The 27,119-nt window shown below is 46.8% G+C and overlaps 1 protein-coding gene across 1 annotated transcript in view; it reads right to left on the bottom strand.

The window, feature by feature from the left end:
• The window catches only part of PIGG (phosphatidylinositol glycan anchor biosynthesis class G (EMM blood group)), a 124,211-nt gene extending 98,450 nt beyond the window's left edge, over nt 1-25,761 (bottom strand). Inside the window, exons 1-4 of the mRNA XM_065406664.1 lie at nt 25,602-25,761; nt 21,693-21,898; nt 5,234-5,443; nt 1,593-1,781 (exon numbers count right to left, since the gene is read on the bottom strand). Of these exons, the coding sequence (XP_065262736.1) occupies nt 1,593-1,781; nt 5,234-5,443; nt 21,693-21,898; nt 25,602-25,761 (765 nt within the window). The remainder of the gene's footprint in view (nt 1-1,592; nt 1,782-5,233; nt 5,444-21,692; nt 21,899-25,601) is intronic.
• Between the last annotated feature and the right edge of the window lie 1,358 nt (nt 25,762-27,119).

Below are 27,119 nucleotides of genomic sequence, written 5' to 3'. Positions count from 1 at the left end.
TTTCCCCCTCCCCCTGCTGAATAATTAATTCTGAAAGGAAGGCAAAGGGAAGCTGCAAGAGGGATCATGCTGTAATTACACCTTTTGCCTACCAGGGGCTGCTGCAACACCAGAAGAGAGGGCAGCTGGCTCTCAGGCCAGAGCAGCTGCGGAGAGGGAGGCTGCCTTCCTCGCAGCGCCCTGGCTGCGGAGTCAGGTGAGGAGGCACAACATATGGGGTGGACGGACAGAGCAGGGCACACAAGGCTGCTGCGGGGGGTCACACAGATGGGCTAGTGGGGAGGACAGACTGGGGCAGGAGCACAGGAGCTAGTGGGGGGCTAACATTGAGCCGGGGCTGAATGGGTGTGAGGATGCAGGACCACAAGGGGGCAGGGGCAGCTATGTCTGGCTGAATGGGGAGTGGAGATGCAGGGACACATGGGGACAGGGGCAGATGTGCCTGACTGAATGGGAGAGGCTAGGAGTCAACCAGCGTCTACATGGAGGAGGCTCCCCAACTCTAGAACAATCCCTCCCCCCCAAAAAACCCCCGAACTGTTCCATACTTCTCCCACCCACACCGAACAACCCTCCAAGTTCACTCCCAGGCTCCTTCCCAAGCAATTATTTTCCTCTCCCTCAGCTCCTCCATTACCCCTGACTCCCCCAAGCCTTTTCACTGCTTCCAAAGGGTGCAGGAAACACGTTTCTGTATTGTGGATTAAATGAATTATTACTCAAAATTTTGTATTAAGATGCCTAGTAAGGAATCTATTTGTCAAAAAACATTTCCTGAATCTTTTTTGTTGTCTGTATTGTTACAGACATACTTGCTGAGAGGTATTTTGAAATAAATTACCAAAATGAGTGAAACTGGCATGATGATAGTGTTATTTTGACAAATAAAATATGGTACGCAGAATTTTTAACTTTTTGGCACAGAATAACCCCAGGAGTCCTAGCACGTGATGGTTCTAGTAGCAAAGTAGCAGCTTTCAGTGGAGTTCTGTTAGATGCTTTAACTTCATTTCCTCATTTTTGTAGCTTTGTGTTAGTTATAGCTGAACTTTAACTGAGTGTTCTTGTGTGTTAACATTGATCTGAAACATACGCACTATTGCTAGCATCGCAGAATGGAAATACATTGCACCCAAATTCAAGTTATTTAGGTTGATACTCCTTATCACATTTGATTGATTGTGCTTGTATAGTATTGTAATAGCTTGAACATTTTAAAATAGGACCTGATCCTGCAGAGTTTTGACAGTCTTTTCTTCCTACGACTTCAATAGCAGCTCCTGGGTGCTCACCACCACTTTTGAAAAGCAGGTTATATTTAGGAGCCTAAATATGCCTTTAGGCACCTAACTTTAGGCATCTGCTTTTCAAAGTCTTGGCCAGTGTACTCAAGAACATCTGTTAATAAAAGTTGTGAAAGTAAACTCTTTAAAAACAGGAAATATTGCTACAGCATTACATACTTCCTGGAGAGTAAGACACTCCAATTTGAAGTATACTGAAATAACTAACTATCACCTTAGTCTTCTGGGAATATTACAGCAGTGTTAGTCTATCACTATTAGATTTGTGTCCAGAAGTAAGTGTTTCACCTTTGAGAGGAGTGAAGTATGAATCTTCTTGAGGATGTTATCCATTTCATAAAGCTTTGGTCCCACCAAAGGGCTGTTTGGTCCAGTCAGATGACCAATATGGTCCAATCCTAGGTAGTGAAGTATTAGTATATCCCAGTCTTCTCTTTTTAAGACACTATCCAAATGCCTGGTAACGTTATCATCGACCTTGTAGATGAAAGCAAAACATTTTAGAAAAATCACATCTTCCTATTCTACTACAAGTAAAGGAAAATTAAGTTGCTTCATTTGGCACCACACGTTCAAGTTCCATAGAAGTTAAATGAGAACTGCAGGGTGCTCACCAATTTTGAAAATCATATTTGCTGTGTAAATCAGCTTGAAGCCCGGAACCTAACTGTAGGTACCCAGTTTTAAAAGTCTTGGTCCCCGCTTCACACCTTTCAGCTGAAGAGACCCCAAAACAGATAAGAATGTATATATAAAAATCAAAGAAAACAGGGCTGTCATGCCACTGAAGGGCATTCCTTTTCTTAAAAAAAGAACAGTTTAACCTTTTAACTAATTTTCCTCCCTTACTCCCGTCTTTCACCTCTATCTCCTTCCCTACTGGTCAGTAGGGAGTACTGTCTAATATTAACTCTTTTGTGCTTCTACTGGTTTTCATTGGAGGAGCCCAGCCCCTCCCTTCCTATTCACTCTCGATACAATTTAAAGTTTTTAAACTTTCTACTCAGTTTGACAGCCCATTTTGAGTTTTACATTCATTCTAAGTTCTTCTCATTTCAAAAGAAAAGCTATGTAAACATTCAGTTCAATACTAACTTGTCTATTGAGCAATCAAGGCCTTGTAACAATGGAATAATACACACTGAAAACTTCAGATCATGTCAACGTTTCTAGAGGAGCAATGTGTATCTAATGTAGTTAAGTGGTGAAAAAACAATTTCCACTAACTCCTGTAGGCCTAACAAAAAAGAAGAGAGTTAGCTTTTCAAACATGGAAATAGAAAATACTTACGGCAGCAGCCACCTAACGGTCTCACAGTTTACTGGAAGAAGGAATCACAACTTTCAAATATTAACTGAAATTGTGGAAGTTTTTCCAGTGTAACATTCAACACACGAAAACAAGTGACTTCAAAACTCGATTACTTCCCTCCTCCCTTTTTGCTAAAATAATCGCATGAGCCACAGGAGCTATACAAAATCAATGCTTTCTAATACTATCTATACTATGGGATTAAAAATGTGGCATGGCATATAGCACTGGTTCTAGCTTTGGTAGTCCTTTAAGCCACTAAAATCATGTCAGAAATGAAGTGGGGGAACAGAACACAGTAATTAGACTTACATGATTTTTAAGGTGCAAAGACAGACAACTGGCCAGGAGAGGGCAATGTGTGTGGGGGGAGGTGATAGGTGTGTGGCAGGAGACCCTGTTTTCTAATGTTCAACTGCATTAATTTCTGTTGTTGGTGATTCGTGAGAAATCAAACCTTCAACACTGTGACTGCACTTTTGCCACTAGTCCCAGACTTCCAACCCCGAAATCGTTCAATCCCTGCCACTGTAATCTGATCCTTTAGAACAAGATGGAGAGTTTAGCACAAACAGGCTTATGTAAAAGGAACAAACCGGTGCAGTATCCTGCTTACATCTGCCACTGCACTGCCCCATAGGAGCACAAAGAGGCATTTTGTTTAAGAACCACAGTTCCTCCCAGGGCTCCTGCATTGCAATGGAATGGGTGCAGAGAAGAATAGTTTGCAGCACTCTCATGTAGGAGCTGTACACTTCCCCCATGCAGCCAGCTGGCTACCACACCCCTGGCCTTCTGCAACCAGTTGCTCAGAGGAGGGAGCCCCTGGGCTTGCTTAAGCACCCAAAGCTGCAACATGGGTAGCCTTTACAGGACTGCACAAGTGGAAGGAACTAGGGTTACCATATCTATTAAATAAAAAAAGAGGACCCTCCACGGGCCCTGGCCCCGCCCATTTCCCCACCCCCAGCCCCAACTCCGCCCCTTCCCCGCCCTAACTCCGCCCCCTCCTCCCTCCCACTCCCAGCCACGGGGAAAGGGCTGCCTGAGCGCTACCGGCTTCACGGTTTGCCGGGCAGCGCCCAGACCCTGCGCCCCCGGCCGGCGCTTGCCCAGCGCAGCTGGAGCCCGGGAGGGGAAGCGCCCAGCCGGGGGCGCAGGGTCGGGGGCTGCCCGGCAAACCGTGAAGCCGGTAGCGCTTGGGCTTCGGGCAGCCCCCTTGCCTCCGGACCCTGCGCCCCCAGCCGGGCACTTCCCCTCCCGGGCTCCGGCGGCGCAGGGTCCGGAGGCATGGGGGCTGCCCGAAGCCGGCAGCGCTCGAGCAGCCCGGCTCTGTTTAAGAGCCGAGCGCTACCGGCTCCGGGCAGCCCCCATGCCCGGCTCTTAAACAGAGCCGAAGAGTCAGGGGAGGAGCAGAGCCGCGGAGGCTCTGCTCCTCCGCTGACTCTTCGGCTCTGTTTAAGAGCCGGGCTGCCCGAGCGCTACCGGCTTCGGGCAGCCCCTGTGCCTCCGGACCCTGCGCCCCCAGCCGGGCACTTCCCCTCCCGGGCTCCGGCGGCGCAGGGTCCGGAGGTATGGGGGCTGCCCGAAGCCCGTAGCGCTCGGCTCTTAAACAGAGCCGAAGAGTCGGGGAGGAGCAGAGCCGCCGCGGCTGGAGGCTCTGCTCCTCCCCTGACTCTTCGGCTCTGTTTAAGAGCCGAGCTGCCCCAGCGCTACCGGCTTCGGGCAGCCCCCGTGCCTCCGGACCCTGCGCCGCCGGAGCCCGGGAGGGGAAGTGCCCGGCCGGCGGCTGGGGTCCGGAGGCAAGGGGGCTGCCTGAAGCCCATAGCGCTCGGGCAGCTCGGCTCTTAAACAGAGCCGAAGAGTCAGGGGAGGAGCAGAGCCGCCATTTTCCCGGACATGTTCGGCTTTTTGGCAATTCCCCCCGGACGGGGGTTTGAGTGCCGAAAAGCCGGACATGTCCGGGAAAAAGAGGACATATGGTAACCCTAAAGGAACCCTTCATCCCTCCTATGCCACTACACAGCCATGTTGAAGCACATGACAATCTAGACAAAACTGGATATTTTTGATAGCTGCATGATCAGAGATCCTAGCTATACTAATAAACTTTTTAATATTGGTTTGTACTACGGGATAGGTGAGTGGACTGAAAACATGTCTAGCTTTGTTTAAAATTCCACAAAATGATCTAGTCTCCCACTACGACAAAGCTTTGTGGGTAAATCATATGAATATTACAGAGGAGTTATTCCCAGACCTCCTGCACATTAATGGACAAACGAAATGGCATATGCTTACTCTTTTCGAGTTAATTAGGCCTGGAAAAACTGTTTTTTTAAATGAACATCAGCTATACTAAGGGTTTTCTATTGCTCCCCCATGATTGTAGTACCCAAGCACCTTCCACATGAAATTCATGGGAACAGCAAAATCCCTAGTTTCATACTGTGAATACTTTTTTAAAATAGGGTATATCAGTCCAGTTTTCAATTAGTAGCCAATGTCTTGCATACTCCAAAACATGGCCAATGGTTTTGGAGAAGAAAAGTGTTCACTAAAGGTTTGAAAAATGTGTGCGCTCAATATATAATTTGACTTTGTAAAACCGTCTTACCTCAGTATAATCTGACACAAAAAATGATGTTGTTCCATCATATTCCACAAAATGCTTTGGAAACAGTTTAACCCAAGTGTCGTCACCATAAAAGATTATTCTTTTCCCAGCTGTTTTTGCCTGCCATATCAGATTGTCTTCTAAGAGTGCTGGAGAATTAAGGTTCATGATAACATCAATGAAGCCAGGTATGCTACCAGTCATCAAAGCCTAGAAAAATAAAGTAAAGTAAAGTAAACAGCAGAAGCTAAAGAAGTATTTGATACTTGTGTGAAAAAATAATGAGGTAAAATTAACAGTGGCCAGGTGTGGAGGGGGGGGGAGAATCAGGCTTACAATGTCAAAGCCTAAAAATAAATGAATTAACCCACGAATTGCCATACCAGAGTCCAGTATCCTGTCTCGGACTGTGGTCGCTGGAGGGGCTATACTGAGAATGCTCATTCAGGGCAAACTGCAAAGAATAGGGCAGACGATCCCCACAACTGGTGGTTTAATCGATAATTAGGTTTCACCAAGCTAGTAACCAAACAGCTTCTGTAATGCCCTCCTGGTTACCAAGAAGCCAAAACACAGTTCTCTTTAAGCAATCCAGCCTTTGGCTCCCACCCAGACAGCCAAGTCTAATATAGTGAGGGTTAAACCTTATTCACCATATATAAAGATCTACCAACCCCAAGAGACCTGGTCACATTACCCATCAGGTCAATGAATATTTCAGATCTTACCCAAATACACACTTACTGCCAATCCTTATTAACTAAATCTAAAATTTATTAATAAAGAAAAAAAAGTTTCTATGGTTAAAGATCATTATACATACAGATATGAGTAAAGTCCTTAGGTCAGTTTCATAGCAGAGATGGTGAGGCTGCTGATTTGTAAAAATAATTTTGGAATCAATTTAAAAGGTTATAGTCCAATAGGCAGTCCATGTGCAGAATTTGTTCAAATTCTTGCATGAAAATTGCAGGGTTAATCCAGAGCAGACTGCAGACCTCAGTCTTACAGATTTAGACTTTCCAAGTCAAAGTTTAAGCAGATCTGAGATAGCAAGGATCAGGCCCGAAACTTCCTTTATAGCTTGAAGCTCAGTGGATAAGCCTCTTGGCAGCAAATGATCACAGCAGGCCTTCCTTGGATGAAGAATAGATAATGTACACTGTTGCTCTGAAGCTAACCTTTGTTTCCTAGGCATACACTGGTAACTAGTTGCATTCATTAGCATAAGGCAATTAATCATTCAAACAGTTCACAGGTAGTTTTACTATGCAAAATCACAAATTTCAAAGAGAAATTAAGGCAATAATATTACACCACAAGTATCACTTAAATGATATCTCCTTTTGATCTCTGAATCAATGGAATACAGCAATGCAACATTATAGGCAGGAACAGAAATTTAGCACCTACAAGCTAATTAGATCATGTTAAAATTTTAACAAGATATAGGTAAACAGACAAATACAATTACTATCTACTTTTAATCCTCTAACAATACAGACCTACATACCTAGGACTCTAGTCTATGTAACATGGCCCCTACAAGCAATGCCCTGTTTACCATTTCAATACTCTTCTAATATGTCCTCCTAAGGGTTGCTTTCAGGTCAACCAGCCTCCTGGTTCCTTAACCGCTAGTTCAGCATCACAACAAATTGCCATACCAGAGGGCATCTAGTCCTGTACCCTGTCTCTAACACTAGCTACATGAAGGTACAAGAAATCCCATAATAGATCATTTTCACATAGGGGAAAGCCCAGGCAATAGTTGTGTTTAAGCCCACACGGACACAGCCAATAGTAAAAGCTTCTACACTTACATCACGTAAGGATAAAAAAATTACAATCCATAACAATGTCATTTAAAAAAAATCCTACTAAGCTCTCGGCCTCAATTAGGGACAGGAATATTCACAAACTGAGCTCTGAGTAGCAACAAAAAAGATTCCTGATTTAACCGATTTTGTGGAACCTTACCAAATGTTAAGGATGACTCAATTAAAAAAAAAAAAAAGTTCTAATACATTAAAAAGAGGGAACAAAATTTAGGAATAAGGGAAAGGTGTATTAATCATGGATGGCAAGAGTTTCTAAAGAACAGTCTAAAAATAAATATTTGAGGGGGCACAGAAGTTTTCCAACATCAGCCCAGAGACAGCTGCCAAAAAAAATTTGCAAAGTGAGAAAGTTTCAGCCCAAGGAAGCAGAAGCCTTCTTGTTTTCATGGAAGTAAGTGTTTACAGTGATAAAGTATTGTTTATGCCTCTGCTGGTCTACAAATATCAGACTGTTAGCCAAAGCAGAGAAAAGTGCAGCCCTCACCAAGGATTCCAATATAGGTACAGAAGACTATTTATGTACTGAATTATTTTATTGCATTTAATTTTTTATTCTGAGAACAGAAATAATGGTCTACAATTGACAACGCATGTTTGGCTAGGAAGTTGCTGTATCTTGCAATGTTGTTTTCTTTATGTTTACATCTTTTATAAAGCTATAGTTATCTGGGCAGAAGCAGTGAGATTCTTTGATGTTAAGTGTACTCAAACTTTTTATCGGAGATGAAATCATTTAAGACAGCCTCCAGGTTTGTGTACAAATAGCATGAATCAGGAGGGAAAAATTCAAGTGATTAAGAGTTTTACTATGAATGAAATTCTAGGACCCTACCATTTTCTTTATATTACAGTCTATAATATTGTTGGTTAGTTTTGCAGACTTACTGGTCTGCTGAGCGCAGCAACACCGAACACAAGTTATTCTCTGCAAATTTCCATTTTAGAGTAAAAAGTGTATGCAAAGCACCACGGTTACCAACAGTCAAATTATCTACCTAAAAATGAATCATCACTACGCAGTTGAAACTGAACAAGTTTGAGACCCAGCTAGAATATACCGATGCTAAATCCACCTGTATGGGCTTCAGATCCAGATAACTAATGCTGCTATGATCATCACTGGTTCCAAAAAAAAGAGCCAAGCAGCCCTGGATTTCCGTTAACTTAACCATCATTGAACAACATCACATTGCTTCTTTGAGAAGAGATATGGTCATATCGTAACCCAAACTGTGTTCGCAACTTTGACCAGAGTCCCAGGGGAGACAGCTGAGGTCACTCAATTAGGGTGAACTGCAAAGAATGGAGCAGACAATCCCCAAAGCTGGTGGATATTCCAATACTTAGATTTACCAAGCCAGCACAAAACAGCTTCTATAATACCTCACTGGTTACCCAGAAGCCAACAACACAGTCCCCTTAAAGTAACCCAGCCTTAGGCCTCCACCCAGACACCCAACTCAAATCATATAAAAAAGTTCTACCAATCCCAAAGGATCAGACACATTTTCTCCCAGATTAATGGATATTTCAGATCTTACCCAAATACACACTGACACCCAATTCTTATTAACTAAACTAAAATGTATTAAAAAAGAAAAAAGAATATTGGTTAAAAGATCAATATACATACAGACATGAGTACCGTTCTTGAGATTAGATCCATAGTGGAGATGGTGAGCTTTGTAGTTGCAAAGAGTTATTTCAGAAATAGTCCATAGGTTATAGTCCAATGTTCACATTCAGGGTGATTCCAGATTAGGACTGGAGATCTCAGTCTTGGGTTTAAGCTTCCCCTGCATGAAGCATCAAGCAGATTTGAGATAAAAAGGATTGGGACCCAAGGCACAGCTTGGAGTCCATAGGCGAACAATAGGCACTCATGGGGCCTCTGAAGAGGACCCATTTCCTAAGCATCACCAAAAATTATCTACACAGATTAACATAAAGCAATTGCCCATTTTCCATCAGTCTCAGGTGATTTGCTATACATTTCAAAGAGAGACGAACACAGCGATATCCTAGATTTACAGTTCATTTAAATAATATTCCCTTTTGATCTCTGAATCAATAGCTATAGTGAGACAGAAACTGTCTGTTTATATGGCTAACATTTAACAAGATATAAGTACACTGTGACGTTGCACCCCATAATGCTTTATGGAAATATGCTTATGAATGTAAATATGACATAACTGGAATATGTTTTATGCTAGATATGCCATGTAACATATCTCTGCAAAGGTTATGATCTACTGGATATATTCATCCTATTCCTATGCATGTATCATTTTTGTATTCGAAGTTGTGAATATTAGCTGTGTACTTGTTTGATTTTAAGTAGCCTTAGTAAGGCATTTGGTCAGCTTCTTTAGAAAGGAATTTGCAAGTTAAGGGCCCAATCAAGAAACACTTAATGAACAATGGATCTTGGAAGACTCCAATCCACATAAGAAGTCTTCCTGGAGACATTCAAGATAGCATGTGAGCAATGGCTGCTGCCTGTAAAAACTGAGTCATGCATGGACATGTGACTTGCCCATGTGACTCCAAAACTCCATCTTGGAGCTGGATTTTGCATAGGAGAGAGGAGGGAGTCTCCACCCACAAGAGAAAATCTATTTAATCCCCTGGGAGACCCCTCCATTTGGTCTTCAGCTGGCTCAAGAGATAGCCTCTCCACCCCTAAAGGATACCTGAAAGAAATTGGAACAAAGGACAGTAACCAGAGGGGTGTGAGTGACTGCTGGGCCCAGACTAGAAGGAAGCTAATCTGTAAAAGAAGCTTACTGGAACATCTCTGAGGGTGAGATTTTGTCTGTAATCACTTTCTTACCGTATTAGGTTTAGACTTGCGTGTTTTATTTTATTTTGCTTGGTAATTCACTTTGTTCTGTCTATTATTACTTGGAACCACTTAAATCCTACTTTTTGTATTTAATAAAATCACTTTTTACTTATTAATTAACCCAGAGTATGCAGTAATACCTGGGGGGGGGGGGGCAAACAGCTGTGCATATCTCTCTATCAGTGTTAGAGGGTGAACAATTTATGAGTTTACCCTGTATAAGCTTTATACAGGGTAAAACGGATTTATTTGGGGTTTGGACGCCATTGGGAGTTGGGCATCCGAGTGTTGAAGACAGGAACACTTCTTAAGCTGTTTTCAGTTAAGCCTGCAGTTTGTGGGACATTGTTCAGACCTGGGTCAGGGTTTGTAGCAGGCTAGTGTGTCTGGCTCAAACCAGGCAGGGCACTGAAGTCCCAAGTTGGCAGGGAAAGCAGGCTCAGAGGTAGTCTCAACACGTCAGGTGGCAGTCCCCAAGGGGGTTTCTGTGACCCAACCCGCCACATATACACATACAATTAGTATCACCTCCAATTCTCTAACAATACAGGGTTGCATTTCAAAGTTCTAGCCTATCTGGCATGGAGTGGCCCTAATTACCATTCACACACTTTTCTAACGTCTCTAATGGTTGACTCTGGGTCAATTAGCCTGCAAGCTGTTTAACCCTTTCTGGCTATGCATCACAGCAACAAAGCGACACACACTGACTGCAAAGCTTTTATGGAAGCCAAGGCTATCGCTCTCGAGAAGCTTCAGCCAGGAACAACATCGCTTCCTTATATAAACATTTGCACAACCTTACCTATGAGAAAGGTCATTCATTCAGAGCTTTTAGCAATGATGTTACAGAGTGCTGGCTTCTAAAATCTCTGGTAACTTCTAAAAGATGGGAAGGTCCTCAGGTCATACTCAATATGCTCTTTTCAGTTATAAATCCACAGGCCAGAGCATGAAACACGCAAGATGGAGATATTTCCAGGGTCTTTCATAGCCTTTGCCATGTGGATGGTGGGACGTTACACCCCATATTCTTATGGAAATATGCTTATGATACAAATGTGGCATAACATATTTTATACAAGATGGGTCTTGTAAGGTATAATTGGAAAGGTTATAATTTACTGAATGTGATTATCCAATTTGTATGCATGTATCATTTCTGTATCTAAAGTTAGGAATATTGACTATGTAACAATTACAATTGGGTGTGTTCTTGTTTTTGTTTATTATTAAACTCAGTTTATAACCGGGGGGGGGGGGGGTAAGAAGTTGAGCGTATCTTCCTCCACATTGAGAGAGGGGGCAAATTTATGAGCTTATGTTGTATAAATTTCTCTACAGTGCAAGACAATATCATTTTGGGTGTACTTTCCAGAGGGGAGCTGCACTTGAATGCTGGGCCATTTCCTAGCTGAATCTTCTCATAGAGAGCTGTTTGCAGACTCTGTCAGATTCTACACCTGGTGCGTCCCTACCTGTGTGTGTGTGCTGCCAGAGGCCGGAGAGCCTAATTCAGCAAAACAGAGAGAGGGAGCACAGGCTAGTGGAGCAGGCAGGCTCAGTGACATCCCAGTACATCAGGTGACATCCCAGCAAGGGTGTCTAACCCGTCACAGATAGAATTTTACTGTCCCAAACAAAGCTCACAGGTTTCAGTTTGTGGTAAATTATTGGCACAAGATGGAGTCCAGGGTCATGCGAGCAAGTCACATTCCCTTACATGGCTTGCTGACTCTCAGGGGCAGCCATTACCCATATTCTGGCTGGGGCATCCACAGGAAGGCTCCCCAGGCGGGATGAGCTTCTTCTATGGCCCACTGTGAGAGTTAATTGCCCTTGAAGGGCCATCAACATAAAGCTGTCTGGCTTCAATGTAGATTTTATCTGGTGAGTGTTACCCCCACAAACATACATCTGGGATGCAGATATATATAGCCAATATTCATAACTTCAGATACAGTGATGATACATGGATTTAAACAGGATAATCATTTTTAGCACATCGTAACTTTTCCATTGACACCTTACATCAGGAGTGGGCAAACTATGGCCTGTGGCCGAATTCGGCCCACGAGCTGTTTTAAGCCGGCCCGCGAGCTCCCACTGGGGAGCGGGATCTGGCAGTTCCCCCGCTCCGGTGCTCCAGCCGGGGCATAGGGTGGGGGGCTGCACCAGACGGCTCCCGGAAGACGCAGCATGGCCCCGCTCCAGCTCCTACGAGCTCCAATGGCCCCCTCCAGCGCTCCAATGGGAACTGCAGGGGCGGTGCCTGCGGACGAGGCAGAGTGCAGAGCCACCTGGCTGCACCTCGCGTAGGAGCCCGAGAAGGGACATCCCGCTGCTTCCGGGAGCCGCTTGAGGTAAGCACCGCTCGGAGCCTGCACCCCTGAGCCTCTCCCCTCGCCCCAACCCCCTGCCCCAGCCCTGATCCCCCTCCCACCCTCCAAACTCCTCAATCCCAGCCCAGAGCACCCTCCTGCACCCTAAACCCCTCATCCCCACTCCCACCCCGGAGCCCGCACCCCCAACCAGAGCTCTCACCCCCTCCCGCACCCCAACCCCAATTTTGTGAGTATTCATGGCCCGCCATACAATTTCTATTCCCAAATCTAGCCCTCGGGCCAAAAAGTTTGCCCACCCCTGCCTTACAGGATATACTTTGTACAAAAGTTTTGTTGCAATTGTCTAACGGTGGCAATTATCAATGATACACATGGTCATATTTCAATCATACAGCATCACAATCCATAACGAAGGTTAATGGAAATAGGGCAGCAGGAATCTGTGGAATTCCTGCGGAACTGTTAAAAAGCCCTGGACCAGCTGTTCTTTTGTGGCTCCAGATGCCATCCAATGTTATCTGGGGGCCAGCGTCAGTCCTGTCCAACGGGCAAAAAGGCATTATTTTACAGCTGTAGAAAGATTGTTTTAACTATTGTGGCATTAACTCTTCTAGCCATCGCCGGGAAAGTTTTTACTTTGGTCTTGTTGGCCCAAGCTGCTGATATATTAAGGAGCAAGAGAAGACCACAACAAGCTGGCTTTACTCTTGGCTGTTCCATGACAGAACAAATTTCACAGCACGACAGCTTGTTGAGAAAACAAGAGAATTCAAGCACCCCATTCACACTGTATTTGTGGATATCAAGGCAGAGTTTGACTCTGACAGGGAATCACTCTGGCTGACCTTGAAACTCGCAGGCCTCTCTGACAAGTATTGTAGAACATTCCAGCTCGTAAATGACAACTCCTCAGGCTGTGTTCTTGTAAACAGGAAAAGAATCGCCTTCTTGCAAATTAGGTCAGATGCTCAACAAGGATGTGTCGCTGCCCCAGAACTCTTCAATGCCATCACAGACTATGAGCTTGACCACACACTAAGTAAATGTCATTCAGGCATACGCATTGTTAGGAGACTGGAATAGCCCCGAAACAGGCCACACCCTGAGACACTCCTTTTTCCGTGCGGTGAGGACCTTTACCCTTTCTTGTTTTTAATGTTATCTTTTTAGCATGTGTTTCAGGTTTTCCAGCAATAGGGGGAGCCATGATTAGGACATGCCTGTCATAGGGCGCATGTGTTGCCTATAGTATATAAAGTGTGTTAAAAGCTTCTCTGTGGGGTGTGGTCAAGTGGTGACAGACTCTAGACAGAGAAACAGATTCATCTGACTGCAGCCAGTATGCCTCACCAGGCCACCCGGCAGGAAGTGAGATTTTACTTACTCACTATAATTGTAGCCTATGATCATGTATTTAGGTCTCACTGTAGTCTTCAACAAATTATTAAAGCCACCTGGTCTCTCTCGAACTTGAATGAATTGCTCTGGGGGAAGGGCAGTTCGTAACAGCCTAAAATACAAAGAACCTCACTGACGCTGATTTTGCTAACAACACAGCACTAGTCGTTGAATCAATGGACAAGCTGACTGCAGTACCTAAACCCCTGGAAAGTTCACTTGCAAAAGTTGGCCTGAAAATTAATTGGGGCAAAACCAAAATTATTCTAGTTGGCAACTTCGAACAGGCTGTGGGCTCTAGCATTTAGTGGATGACCACCCAGTACAGATTGTCAGCAATTTCACCTATCTGGGCTCTGTTTTGGATAACATGGGCAGCAAAAGAACTTGAAGCTTACACTGCAAAAGTGTTGTCAGTAATGGAGCGCTTCATCAAGAACGTCTTGCAAACCAAACATCTTGATCAGTAGAGACGAGATGGGGACGAGGATATACAATGCTTCGATGGCCTGATTCCTGACCTATGGGACTGAAACATGGCCCCTCACTGTTTAGATTGAAGAGACATTTGGACGCCACTCAAATGAAGCATCTCTGAGGACTGAAAGCATAAAATGGTTCAAATTCAAGTCAAATGAAGAGAGCCATCTTCTAACTAATTAGGTCCCGTTCTCTCAAACGGTCGCTCAATGCTCTCTAAGGTAGTATGGTCATTTTCTCTGAATGCCTACCAATCTTCCCTGTGAGAATCATCTTTGACTTGAATCCAATGAAAGCAGGATGGAAAAGACACACACAGGCATCCCCAGAAGACCTAAAATATGATGGTTGGACAGCATCAGACATCTGTCCCTAGCAGGCATTCTACCTTGTAATACACCGGGTTTGGTTCAGGACAGAACATAATGGAGGCCTGTAATGCATTCTGTGGCGTCTATGCTGCATAGACAGCATGAGAACTAAATACCTAGCTATGCAACTAGAAGGGATGCAAGCTTTTTCATTTTTTAAACAAACATTTGATTCTGCAGAAGAATAAAGACCCTAATTCCACAATTGCCATGGAATTTTGAGGACAAGGAATTTCAACAACCCAGCTGGAAAAGAAACTTGAGAAGTTAGTTCCCTCCTCATGTAATATTTATTCTGTTTAATTTTAACTTTTGTTCTTTGAAACAAAGCTTCTATACAGCATACATTCCAATCATGCAATCAAAGTATTGGAGAGACATTTTAAAGTCATATTATTAAAAAAAAAAAATAATAATCTTGGTTTCAAAAGACAGTTATGGTTGCTAAGTGACTATAGAGTTTCTTACCAAATTATTTACATAATCTAAGCACTAAAAGCAAAAAAATGAATAGTTAAGCTTACACAACTCACAAACACATTTTTATCTAATACAAAGAAATGCTTGAACTCTGACTTAAAGATTTCAACATCTTGATTTCAGCACCTTTTAACAGATACTGTTCGGACAATATATTTAAACAATTGATTACATTTTTCATGAAGTACTCACAATTGCTGTTTGAGACTTTGGGAGTTTAATAGCAGTGAGTATGACAGTGAGCCTGGGCACCCCTAGATACCAACTGGCAGATGGCACACCATACTATAACTCACATCAGGCCTGACACACATTGCCCCAACACACGGTTGTCATAATCTGTATTTAAAAGGTGTCACGTGAAGGATCATATGCAACCTGGTAACATGCTGGTTCCAAAAATCATTATGTGGTCTAGGTACAAAGTGTATAGAAAGAGTTTGAGACGTGCGCTGGAAATAGGTTCCTAATATATGTTTCGCACAAAGCACATAAGCCCAGCCTGCCCTAGACCAAGGAATGTGCACTTATCTAATCAGTGTAATCACAGGCAGAGGACAATGCATTCACCTTTATATATAAAGGTAAACAAAGCCATCAAGCTAAACAAGCAGGGGAGAAGACCGCTTAACAATCACACCATGGGACCGAATCTGCACCCCAGGAAATCTTCATGGCTCTTTAAACAGAGACAATTAACTAATATAAGTGGGAACAGAGATGTTTTAGTTATCCATCATTGAAGGGACGCAGGGTTCAGTGCCCTGTGAGCCTATGAAAGCTGGATCCTCTTGGCCTGGAAGGAAAGAATAGCAGGAAACTGACCCAGACTTTAAAGTGAGAAGGGACCATCATGATTAACTAGTCTGGCATCTTGCACATCGCAGGCCCCAGAACCTCACCCACCCACTCCTGTAATAGACCCTTAACCTCTGGCTGAGTTACTGAAGTCCTAAAATCTTGATTTAAAAAAACTTCAAGTTACAGAGAATCCACCATTTATTCTAGTTCAAATCAGCAAGTGACCCATGTCCCAAGTTGCAGAGGAAGGCAAAAAAACCCAGGGTTTCTGCCAATCTGACCTGGGGGAGAATCTGACTCCAAATATGGCGATCAGTTAGACACTGAGCATCTGGGCCAGACACCTGGGAAAGAATTGTCAGATGCAAGTCAGAGCCCTCCCCATCCAGTGTCCCATCACCAAGGGTTGGAGATATTTTCTAATAGTCATCACGGATGTGCCATAGGTCATTGTAGGCACTTGATCATACCATCCCCTCCATAAACTTACCAAGCTCAGTCTTGAAACAAGTTAGATTTTTTTGCCACTACTACCCTTGGAAGACTGTTCCAGAACTTCACTCCTCTGCTGGCTAAAAACCTTCATCTAATTTAAAGCCTAAACTTGTCGATGGCCAGTTTATAGCCATTTGTACCAGTGCCAACGTTGGCCCTTAACTTAAATAATTGCTCTCCTTCCCTGGTATTTATCCCTCTTTATTTAATCGACACCAACCATATCTCCCCCTCAACCTTCATTTTGTTAGACTAAACAAGCCAAGCTCCTTAAGTCTCCTGCACAGAGGTTCTCCATTCCTCTGATCATCCTAGTAGCCCCTCTCTGCACCTGTTCCATGTTTAAGAAAGATGAATTCAAACTGGGAGACCAGAACTGCACCCATAATTCCACAGGAGGTCTCACCAGCGCCTTGTATATTGGTAATAACACTTCCTTATCTCTACTGATGCATCCGAGGATTACATTAGCCTTTTTCACAGCCACATCACATTGGCAGCTCAGAGTTATCCTGTGATCGACCAATACACCAAGGTCTTTCTCCTCCGTTGTTTCCAACTGATATCTCCCCAGCTTATAGCAAAAATTCTTGTTGGTCCCTAAATGCATGACTTTGCACTATTAAATTTCATCCTATTTCTATTACTCCAGTTTTCAAGATCATACAGGAGGACTTTCTGACCTCCAGGAGGGAGCATTCCATGCTGAACCATCCCTTCAAATCCTTGTAAGCTTTTTGCTTTCTCTTAGGGTAGGTCTACACTACCCGCCTGGATCGGCAGGTAGAAATCGATCTCTCGGGGATCGATTTATCGCGTCTCATCTAGACGGATAAATCGATCCCTGAATCCACGCGTGTACTCCCACCTCGTCAGGAGGAGTCAGCGCTGTCGACGGGGGAGCCGCGGCGGTCGATTTGCCGCCGTCCTCACAGCGGGGTGAGTCGAATAGGATACATCGAATTCAGCTCCGCTATTCGCGTAGCTGAATTTGCGTATCTTAAATCGATTCCCCCCCCCCAGTGTAGACCTAGCCTTAGTAACTTGTCTGACATGCTTGTTCATCCACTTTGATCTGCAACCCTTCCCTACAATTTTTTCCCCCTAGCTTGGGATGTAGGCTCCAGATAGTTTCTGCAGCTTTGACTTAAAGTAATTCCAAGCCTGCTCCACATTCAGATCTTCGAATTCTTCAATTCAGTCTACTTCCCTAAGTAATTCCCTTAATTTTTTTAAATTGCCCTTTTGAAATCAAGGACCCTAGTTACTGACCTACTTTGTTTATCCTTCCATTTAGCTGAAACTAAACTAATTCATGATCACTCCAATCAAGGTTGTCCTCTACAACAAGTTCTTCTGTGAGGTCCTTGCTACTTACCAAAACAAAATTACCTCTTCTTGGCTTGGTGACTATTTGGTGAAGAATCTGTCAGCTATCACATCCAGGAATATCTGGGCCCTACCATTATTAGTAGCACTTGTCCTCCAATCTATATCTGAGAAATTAACATCTTCCATAATCACACAATTCCCAGAAGTATTTATTTCATTAAAAATATTAAAAAGGTCTCTATCCATATCGAATCCTGGGAGTCTGAAGCAGACCAAGTAATATAGGCCAGTAATCTGTTTAAACAAAGATAGTAATTTGCTGAAATTAAGTTTTAGTCACCAGAAAACTTGTTTTATTTTGTTTTATTTGTAACCACACTTGTTTCTTTTATTCTTACTTATCACTTAAATCTCTGTTCTTTGTTAATAAGCTTATTTGGGTTTTATTATAAAAAAATCTCTGTCGTACATTAAAGTGAATTTTGAGTCTTCAACTAAACTAGTAAGCTGCTGTGCGCGCTGTCTCTTTGGAGGCAGTGAACTTAACTTCTAACAGTGGCCAGTGAGAGGGACTGGACACTGCAGAGAGATGTCTCTGGGGAACTTGTGAATTGGAGTTTGTTGATTGTTACCTGCAAGGAAAGATTTGGACTGACAAGGTAGATGAAGTGGCGTGTCAAAGCAGCAGCAAAAGGTCTTTCCTGCTGAGGTTGATTGGGGGTAAGGCAGTGGCTTACGGTTCTGAGTACCCCAAGCAGGACATCACAGAGACATGTAGAACTAATATTTAGTTGTAATAGACTTCATGCCTACAATAGGGCTGTGGTTTCAAAGACTCACTGTAACTTGCATTTAAACAGAAACCACAACTCCCTAGCACACAATCTTCTGTCCCCAAGATTATCAGGGTCTTCACTCAGACTACCTGACGAGTCACACTGGATCTGATCTTCAAAGTCGGAGTGAACATTGGGGACCCAGCACACTGCTCTCCTGGTCCAACAAACCGTCTCAGCCAGGTAAAGATCAGAGGTTTCTCTAACCCCACCATATGATGGAATCAATTATCTTCGATATTTTCAGATCATGATAGGAAAGAATATCACCCCACTATAAGACCACTGGGCAACAAGCTGGTAGAGTAATACAATCACCATGCATCAAAAACTGTCAGTGTCTTAACCCCAAATCAGCTCCAATGATCACCATGGCGTGGTTCACCACCAGATTAAATCAGTTGAAGTACACAAGTAAACAAGTACACCAGTGTCCACAATCCGATCAAAATGCACCCACAATGAACACTGACTTTTTGCAAGACTATGCTGCCACAGTAAAGAACATTACTTCTAGTCCATCAAAACCATAAAATCATGGATGGCAGAACAATTTTGTCTAGTGAACTAACCAATCGCTGGACCCAAGCACTGACAACTGCAGAGAGCTCTCAACCTATTCTACAGAAAAGATCAACTAAATTTGAAAGAAACTCACCAAGGCTGACCTTCCTAAACTAGACCATTTAGTATTAATCTCTCTGCTATTTCTCATGGAGTTTGGGCCTGTCACATACAATGAAACCCCAGAATCTGAAAAATATTCAAGTCATCACTCCTGCTGAACAGAGCTAGTGTCTCCCATCACACCCTCTCTGGTGAAAGCCAGCAAGGAAAAACTGTGTCCTCTGCTGGGAAAAATAATGAATACCTCTTTCAGAGGAGCAAACCTCTCCAACTATTGCCCACATTCAGCCTCTCTTTCCTAGCAAGAAACACTGAAGCTCCAGAAAAACAAGACCTCTTCAGGCATCCTGGATGCTGAAGAATCTGGCTTCAGACCAGGACACAGCGCAGACGATCCTAGCACTACTAATAGTTGTCTCCTCTTTGCAATGGGTACTGGCCATTTATCAATGCTCATACTAACTCCCTCCACAGCCTCAGACAGTCAATAGAAAGGCGCTGCTCACTCATTTATTTATTATGCTGGAAGTCAACTATTCAGTGTGTTACGACTTCAGTTATTCTTTCCAACAGGACCCAGACAGCGGTGATAGACTACTGTTCCCATCTCCAGAAGTAGATACCTGGGGAGCAAGCGAGAGAGCTAACCTGCCTCTCCCCAGCTTTAATATCTATGAGTAAGGATTTCAAGAAATGGTAAGGTACCACAGACCCCGCTGCTAACAGCATGCCAAAAACAACAAACTATCTCTCAGTTTCCAAAGACAACCCATGCCATCACAAGAACGTAACCAGACCTAGATCAGCATCTGAATGAACAGGCGTCAAGGCGGCTATACTCTTCATAGTAATAGACCAACCTGCACCTTTGGGCCTAAAATTCTGGTTGTACAGCTCCAAAGCTATAGGCCCTTCCTAAAGCTACAGAAAAAGCTCTGCTAATTATCAGTTAGAGAGAAACCCCTTTCTTAGTACCTTAGAAAGAGTATGAGAATAATATATTCAAGCAGTGCCCTATCCTGCTCCCACTGAAATCAATGACAGAAGATCTCGCATTGAAATCAGTGGGAGCAGGACTGGCCCCCAACACACAACAATAAATTTCAACTTTACTTTACGAGCTATTTTCTTTAAATGTCACTGTTGCACATTTTCAAAAGATACTTAATAACATATGAAGAGTTTGAAGTGGTAATGAAAAGCAAGTTTTATACTAAGGAAACAAGAGGCAATGAAAACCACTAGACCAAGACTGTGGCAACCTGTGTTCTATTCCTTGTCTGGCCATTAGCCTGCGAGCTGACCTACAATAAGTAATTTCACCACTGTGCCTCAGTTTCCCCCCCTCTGTAAAATGAGGCGAGTGGCACCTTACTTCATAAAGAACGGAGATCTATGGCTGAGACGCACTGAGAATTAAGTATTAGACAAACATCCACAATTTGATTGTAGTGACCTGACACTCAGTTGGATCCATTTTTCTCTAAAAACTTTGCAAAAACATTCTAGAATAAATCTGGATTTTAGGTCAAATCAGTTTTCCCACCCAAAGTTACAAGGAGGGACTAGAGTAGGCTTTTAAAATGGAAGCCATTGGCAAATAAATAAATAAATAAAGAAATTAATGGAGATATCCTATCTCCTAGAACTGGAAGGGACCTTGAGAGGTCATCAAGTCCAGCCCCCTGCCTTCACTAGCAGGACCAAGTACTAATTTTGCCCCAGATCCCTAAGTGGCCCCCTCAAGGATTGAACTCACAACCCTGGGTTTAGCAGGCCAACGCTCAAACCACTGAGCTATCCCTCCCCCCAATGGAGATATCCTATCTCCTAGAACTGGAAGGGACCTTGAGAGGTCATCAAGTCCAGCCCCCTGCCTTCACTAGCAGGACCAAATACTGATTTTTGCCCCAGATTCCTAAGTGGCCCCCTCAAGGATTGAACTCACAACCCTGGCAAACGAGAAAGGCTACTGCCTCTCCATAACGACAGTAAAAATTGCCTAAGTAAAGCTACTTGTAATACCACCTTAGCAGCTCTTCCATTGTCAAGTGTGGAGCTAATATGTAAAGATTCACTAGTTTAAGAAGTGGTAACCATTGTCATTTCCCCTCCCATCAAGTCTCTTCAGCTTCATAACTATCCTCTGCCTTTCTTTATGGCTTCCCCTCTCCAACTTGCAAGGAAACTTGTGGGAGCTAAATTAGAACCTACTGGTGGCCATGTTTCTCTGTCACCATTACAACAAAAAATAGTTCAGATAGCGATACTGCAGCAAGAGTGCTCTTAAGCTTATTAGAGGAGTGAGATTGAGAATGTAGGGATATTGCCAAATCTTGAAAATAGAAAGGAGAATCCCGCCGGAGCACCAATCCTCCTCTTCAGCCAATAAAGGCTGCAATTACAGTCATTCAAGCATCGCTGTAGGCGATGGGAAGATAACTTCCTTTCCATTCTCAGCTCCTGTAACACTAGGGCAAGGAGAACAAGGTGTCATGCTAACCTGCATCCCTGGCTGGGTAGGACACAATGATACTTGGGAGCAACCAGGATCAATGACTAAGAAATTACAACACATTAAGATAACCAAAATGGGACTGCTTACCTTAATTCGAGGCATGGTGACAGTGGGTGGCTTCGCTTCAGCAATGAAACTGTGGCATGTTCCTTTTTCAACAAGTTGTGTAGTGTAGGGCATGAACTGTTTACCCTTTGATCCAAACACAAAATCATCTCTCAAAGCATCTATCAATACAATGACCGCTTTTTTGAAAAGGGGTGATGGAATCTTGGTCCAATTAGAAGTCACTCCTAAAATAAATGTAAACATAAAATGTGTAGAGCATCAATGCAAGTTAAGGGTCCACAACAAAAATGATCACTTCACATAAGACTTCTGCAATAGTTGTAATTGCCAGTGACTGCAATTTAAAGTTAGAAAGTCAGCCCACATTTTCAAGATTTGAAATTCCAGTCTAATACACCGCTACCTCGATATAACGCAACCCGATATAACACGAATTCGGATATAACGCGGTAAAGCAGTGCTCCGGGGGGCGGGGCTGCGCACTCCGGGGGACCAAAGCAAGTTCAATATAACGTGGTTTCACCTATAACACGGTAAGATTTTTTGGCTCCCGAGGACAGCGTTATATCGAGGTAGAGGTGTACCAGTATTTGACTGTGCATGTTCTGGTTTTCACTGTAAACAAGACAGGACTGTACTGTTTTTAGTTCACCTGCAGCTGGAATCTATGTCTATCCATATCCACCTTGGCTTCATGAAATCAAAAGATTCAGTCCACTTGGTCTTTAGTCTGATTAGGTCCCAATAATGCACTGACCAGCAGTGGTGCCCATCGCTGAGGGGAAGTGCTAGATGTAGTGAGTAGAAATTGGGTAAAACGGCTTGTGAGCCCTCTAGTGGCTGCTACTGCATTTTACGTTTTAGAAGCCAGCTTGTGGTTTTTATATACAACTTCCTTGTATGTTGTGTATATTTAGAAAATATGGTTATCTGGAATCCTACTGTGCCTGTGCTTTTATATATGGTTATGTAAAGAACAAAATAGGGATTCAACTGAAACAAGTACTAATCATATGGTCACTTCACAGACAGGGGCAACGTAACAAGAGCAGTCAAGTTTCACAGAAGCAAAAAGCTGTGGCAACAGCCCCACTTCCACCTCCTTGTGGGGAGCTAGTGGTCCAGTCCCATTCCAGAGAAGCACAGGGAGGAGGTGGGCCAGTCCTATCCCCTGGGGAATAGGGGGGTTGGTGGGCTAAGGTGTGTGTGTGTGGGGGGGGTCTCACTGATGGCTGGCCCAGAGCAGACATTAGAACCCAGCTTGCTCCATGCTCAGCTCTGGCCCAGGCTACCACTGCTGCTCCTTGTCCAGATGATAGGAAGACAAAGGACCAGTCAAATTAAACTTTATTTTCTTTCCTCTGCCAATGCCTCAGCTCCTGCTGGGTTTATTCTCTCTCATGAATCATAAAGCCAAATAAACCAAAAAGACCCCAAACACTTGGGCTCCTGGATCTTGTTTTCCTGCTTCCAGCCCAGAGCAAACTTTTAAAGCCAAATTCTAACCACCTGTAAAAGGGATTAATAATGGAATTGCTGTCAAGCTGTTAATTAGAACAATATGAATGGAGCTGTTCTAATAAAAGGTACGGGGACTATGGCAAACATAGGTGACCTGTGATGGAAAGGAATTAATGTCTCAAATGAACATGGATGAGTGTGATCCATGTACAAAAATAGTGCAAGGAGCGAGGGCAGACTCTCCATGTGCACATGCTAATGATGCACCCAAGGATTTTCAATAATTAGATCTGACAAGGTTGGTTAAGAAGGAAAAGTGAGCAAGGGCCCAGGAAGGCAGGGGATGGGGGCACGATTACCTACGCAGGTTACCTGGGCCGAGCAGGGGATTGGAAGCAGGAGAGGGGCTGGTTACCTGGGCCAAGCTGAGGTAGGGGAAGTGGAAGAGAAGCTGACTACCTAGGCAAGGCCAGGAGGAAAAAGAAGGGTTGAGGGGAATCGGTCACCTGGACCGGACCAGACCAGGGAAAGGAGGAGGGGGGACAGGCTGCTTACCTAGACAGGGCAGTAGTAGGAGTGAACAGGGAGGACGGTGGCAGGAGAGATGATTATACCTAAGTGGGGTGATTACCTGGGCCAGGCAGCAGAAGGAGGGACCGAGGGTTGCCCCGGCCGAGCAGGGGATGGGGGAGGGGCGGGAGGTCCTAGTTACTTAGGCCAGCCGGGGGAAGGGGCGGGCCGGATACCCGGGCCAGGTGGGGGATAGGCGGGCCAATTACCTGACCCAGACAGGGGAAGGAGAGAACGGTGGGGGGTGGTTACCTGGACCGGGCGGATTACCCGGGCTAGGGAAGGAGAGGACAACGGGGGAGGGTTACCTGGGCCGGGTGGTTACCTGAGCCAGTCGGGGGAAGAAGAGGATGGCGGAGGCAGTTATCCAGCCCAGGTGGGGGATGGGGGATAGTTACCTGGGCCAGGCGGGGGAAGGAGAGGACAATGGGGGCTGATTACCTGGGCCGGGCGGATTACCCGGGCCAGGGAAGGAGAGGACGGCGGGGGCAGGTTACCTGGGCCTGGCCGGGGATGGGGGCTGGTTACCTGGGGCGGGCGGATTCCCCGGGCTGGGGAAGAAGAGGACGGTGGGGGCTGGTTACCTGGGCCGGGCGGGGGTAGGGGGTGGTTACCCAGGCTGGGCAGGGGAAGGAGAGGATGGTGGGGGAAGGAGGCGGTAACCTGGCCGGGTGGGGGCGGTTACCCGGTCCAGGTGGGGGAAGGATGCGGTTACCCGGGCCCGGCTGCGGATGGGGCTGGTTACCCGGGCCAGACGGGGGAAGGAGAGGGTGGCGGGAAATGGGGGCTGGTTACCAGACCAGGACGGGGGAAATGGGGGCTGGTTACCCGGGCCGGGCGGGGGACGGGGCTGGTTACCCGGGCCGGGCGGGGGACGGGGCTGGTTACCCGGGCCGGGCGGGGGACGGGGCTGGTTACCCGGGCCGGGCGGGGGAAAGAGAGGACGGCGGGGGACGGGGCTGGTTACCCGGGCCGGGCGGGCGAAGGAGAGGACGGCGGGGGACGGGGCTGGTTACCCGGGCCGGGCGGGCGAAGGAGAGGACGGCGGGGGACGGGGCTGGTTACCCGGGCCGGGCGGGGGACGGGGCTGGTTACCCGGGCCGGGCGGGGGAAAGAGAGGACGGCGGGGGACGGGGCTGGTTACCCGGGCCGGGCGGGCGAAGGAGAGGACGGCGGGGGACGGGGCTGGTTACCCGGGCCGGGCGGGCGAAGGAGAGGACGGCGGGGGACGGGGCTGGTTACCCGGGCCGGGCGGGGGAAGGAGAGGACGGCGGGGGACGGGGCTGGTTACCCGGGCCGGGCGGGCGAAGGAGAGGACGGCGGGGGACGGGGCTGGTTACCCGGGCCGGGCGGGGAAAGGAGAGGCCGGGCGTGGGACGGGGCTGGTTACCCGGGCCGGGCCGGGGCTGGTTACCCGGGCCGGGCGGGGGAAGGAGACCGGCGGGGGACGGGGATGGTTACCCGGGCCGGGGCTGGTTACCCGGGCCGGGCGGGGGAAGGAGAGGCCGGGCGGGGGATGGGGCTGGTTACCCGGGCCGGGCGGGGGAAGGAGACCGGCGGGGGACGGGGCTGGTTACCCGGGCCGGGCGGGGGAAGGAGAGGACGGCGGGGGACGGGGCTGGTTACCTGGGCCGGGCGGGGGAAGGAGAGGACGGGCGGGGGACGGGGCTGGTTACCCGGGCCGGGCGGGGGAAGGAGACCGGCGGGGGACGGGGCTGGTTACCCGGGCCGGGCGGGGGAAGGAGAGGACGGCGGGGGACGGGGCTGGTTACCTGGGCCGGGCGGGGGAAGGAGAGGACGGGCGGGGGACGGGGCTGGTTACCCGGGCCGGGCGGGGGAAGGAGAAGCCGGGCGGGGGACGGGGCTGGTTACCCGGCCCGGGCCGGGGCTGGTTACCTGGGCCGGGCGGGGGCGGCTCAGCGGGCGGGACCCCGCGGGCCTCTCTCCGGGGCAGGGATCTCACGGGCACCGGAAAGAAGCCCCGGAGGAACAGCCCCACCCCGAGCGCCTGCACCAGGAGGCAGCCGGCGGCGAAGACCCCCGAGCGCAGCCGCATCCTCGGCGCTGGGGCGTCCCCGGGACAGCCGCGCTCCCAGCCCGTCCGGCTCAGGTGAAGGGGGCGGGGCGGCCCCGGCTCGGCTCAGCCAGCACTGCGATTGGCTCGTGACTAACCAACCGGCAGCCTCCGCCTGCAAAACAAACCGAACCTCAGCGCTAAACCGGCCCGAGCCCGGAAGAGCCACTCAGAAAACTACAACTCCCAGCAGCCTCTTCCACAATCCCCTGCTCTATGGAGCGGTGCAGGGATCAATCCGCGTTGCCCCCTCCCCCCAATCTTGCCCAGCCGTCTTGTAGGGACTGGGAGAAGTCACTGGTGTCGCCGCCTGGTCCTTGCAGCCCCACAGCAGCGGCTGACATTTGCCTCACGCCGGGGCCGGGGGCAGTGAGCGGCTGCGTGGCCAAAGGCACTGGCCATGCGTGTGACTATCTAGGCTAAGGCCGGCACAGCCTGGGGCTAGGGCCAGTCAGCTACACGCACGTGCCTTCCGGGGCCTGGCAGTAGGTCCTGCCACGTGCCCAGCATGTGTTAGTGAACAGTGGCAAGCGAGGGAGAGGGTTGTGCTGGGCATGCAGCAGCAAGGGGCAAGGGCAGAGAAATCTGGGCAAAGCTGAGTCTGGTCAAGCGACAGCCCAGCTGCGCTCCAGCCTGAAAGGAACCAAGCGGCACCCAGTTCCCTGGACGCTACCCAGCCTGCGGGGAACGGGATTGGGAAAGAAGAGGCTAGAGGAAATAGCCAGCAGTGTCAGCCCACCACACTGGAATCTTCTTTCAAAGGGGATTTTGCTCAATGCGAATTGAATTAGTTTTGTGTATTGTTCATGTGCACGCAATGCTGCCATGCATTGCTTTGGCAGTCCTCCGGCTGCTACATGTTAATGACCTGTCTGAATCTGCATGACAGCTGCTGCTCTGGCATCAAGTTGACCAGATATTCCCCCTCTCATTTAAAAACTGACACGAGGCCAGAATTTGCCCATTTGCTCCTGGATTTAGCTATATCTCCATTGCTGTGATATTACTCCAAAAGTCCTACAACAGGCATCAAGCAGCTGCTTGGAGTCATGCTGAGATCCTGGATCTCGTTGCCACCTGAGGAGAAGTGGGGGTGCAGCAAGATCTTGTGGACAGCCCTGCAGAATAAAGATCTTTTTTGTGACCATTGTTAAGGAGATGTCTGCCAGGGGTCACAACCGGGACACTGTCCAGTGCTGGATAAAGAGCAAAGAACTCAGGAGGACTTATGTTAAAACCAGGGAATGGGGTGGAAGTGAAAGTGTAATCTCTCCATTGAGCATTGGCTTCTTAAACCCAGGGTTGTGAGTTCAATCCTTGAGGGGGGATCTGGGGCAAAA

This window comes from Emys orbicularis, chromosome 6 (assembly GCF_028017835.1).
Source record: "Emys orbicularis isolate rEmyOrb1 chromosome 6, rEmyOrb1.hap1, whole genome shotgun sequence".
In the NCBI taxonomy this organism is placed as follows: domain Eukaryota; kingdom Metazoa; phylum Chordata; order Testudines; family Emydidae; genus Emys; species Emys orbicularis.
This window is presented reverse-complemented; position numbering and strand designations above follow the sequence as displayed.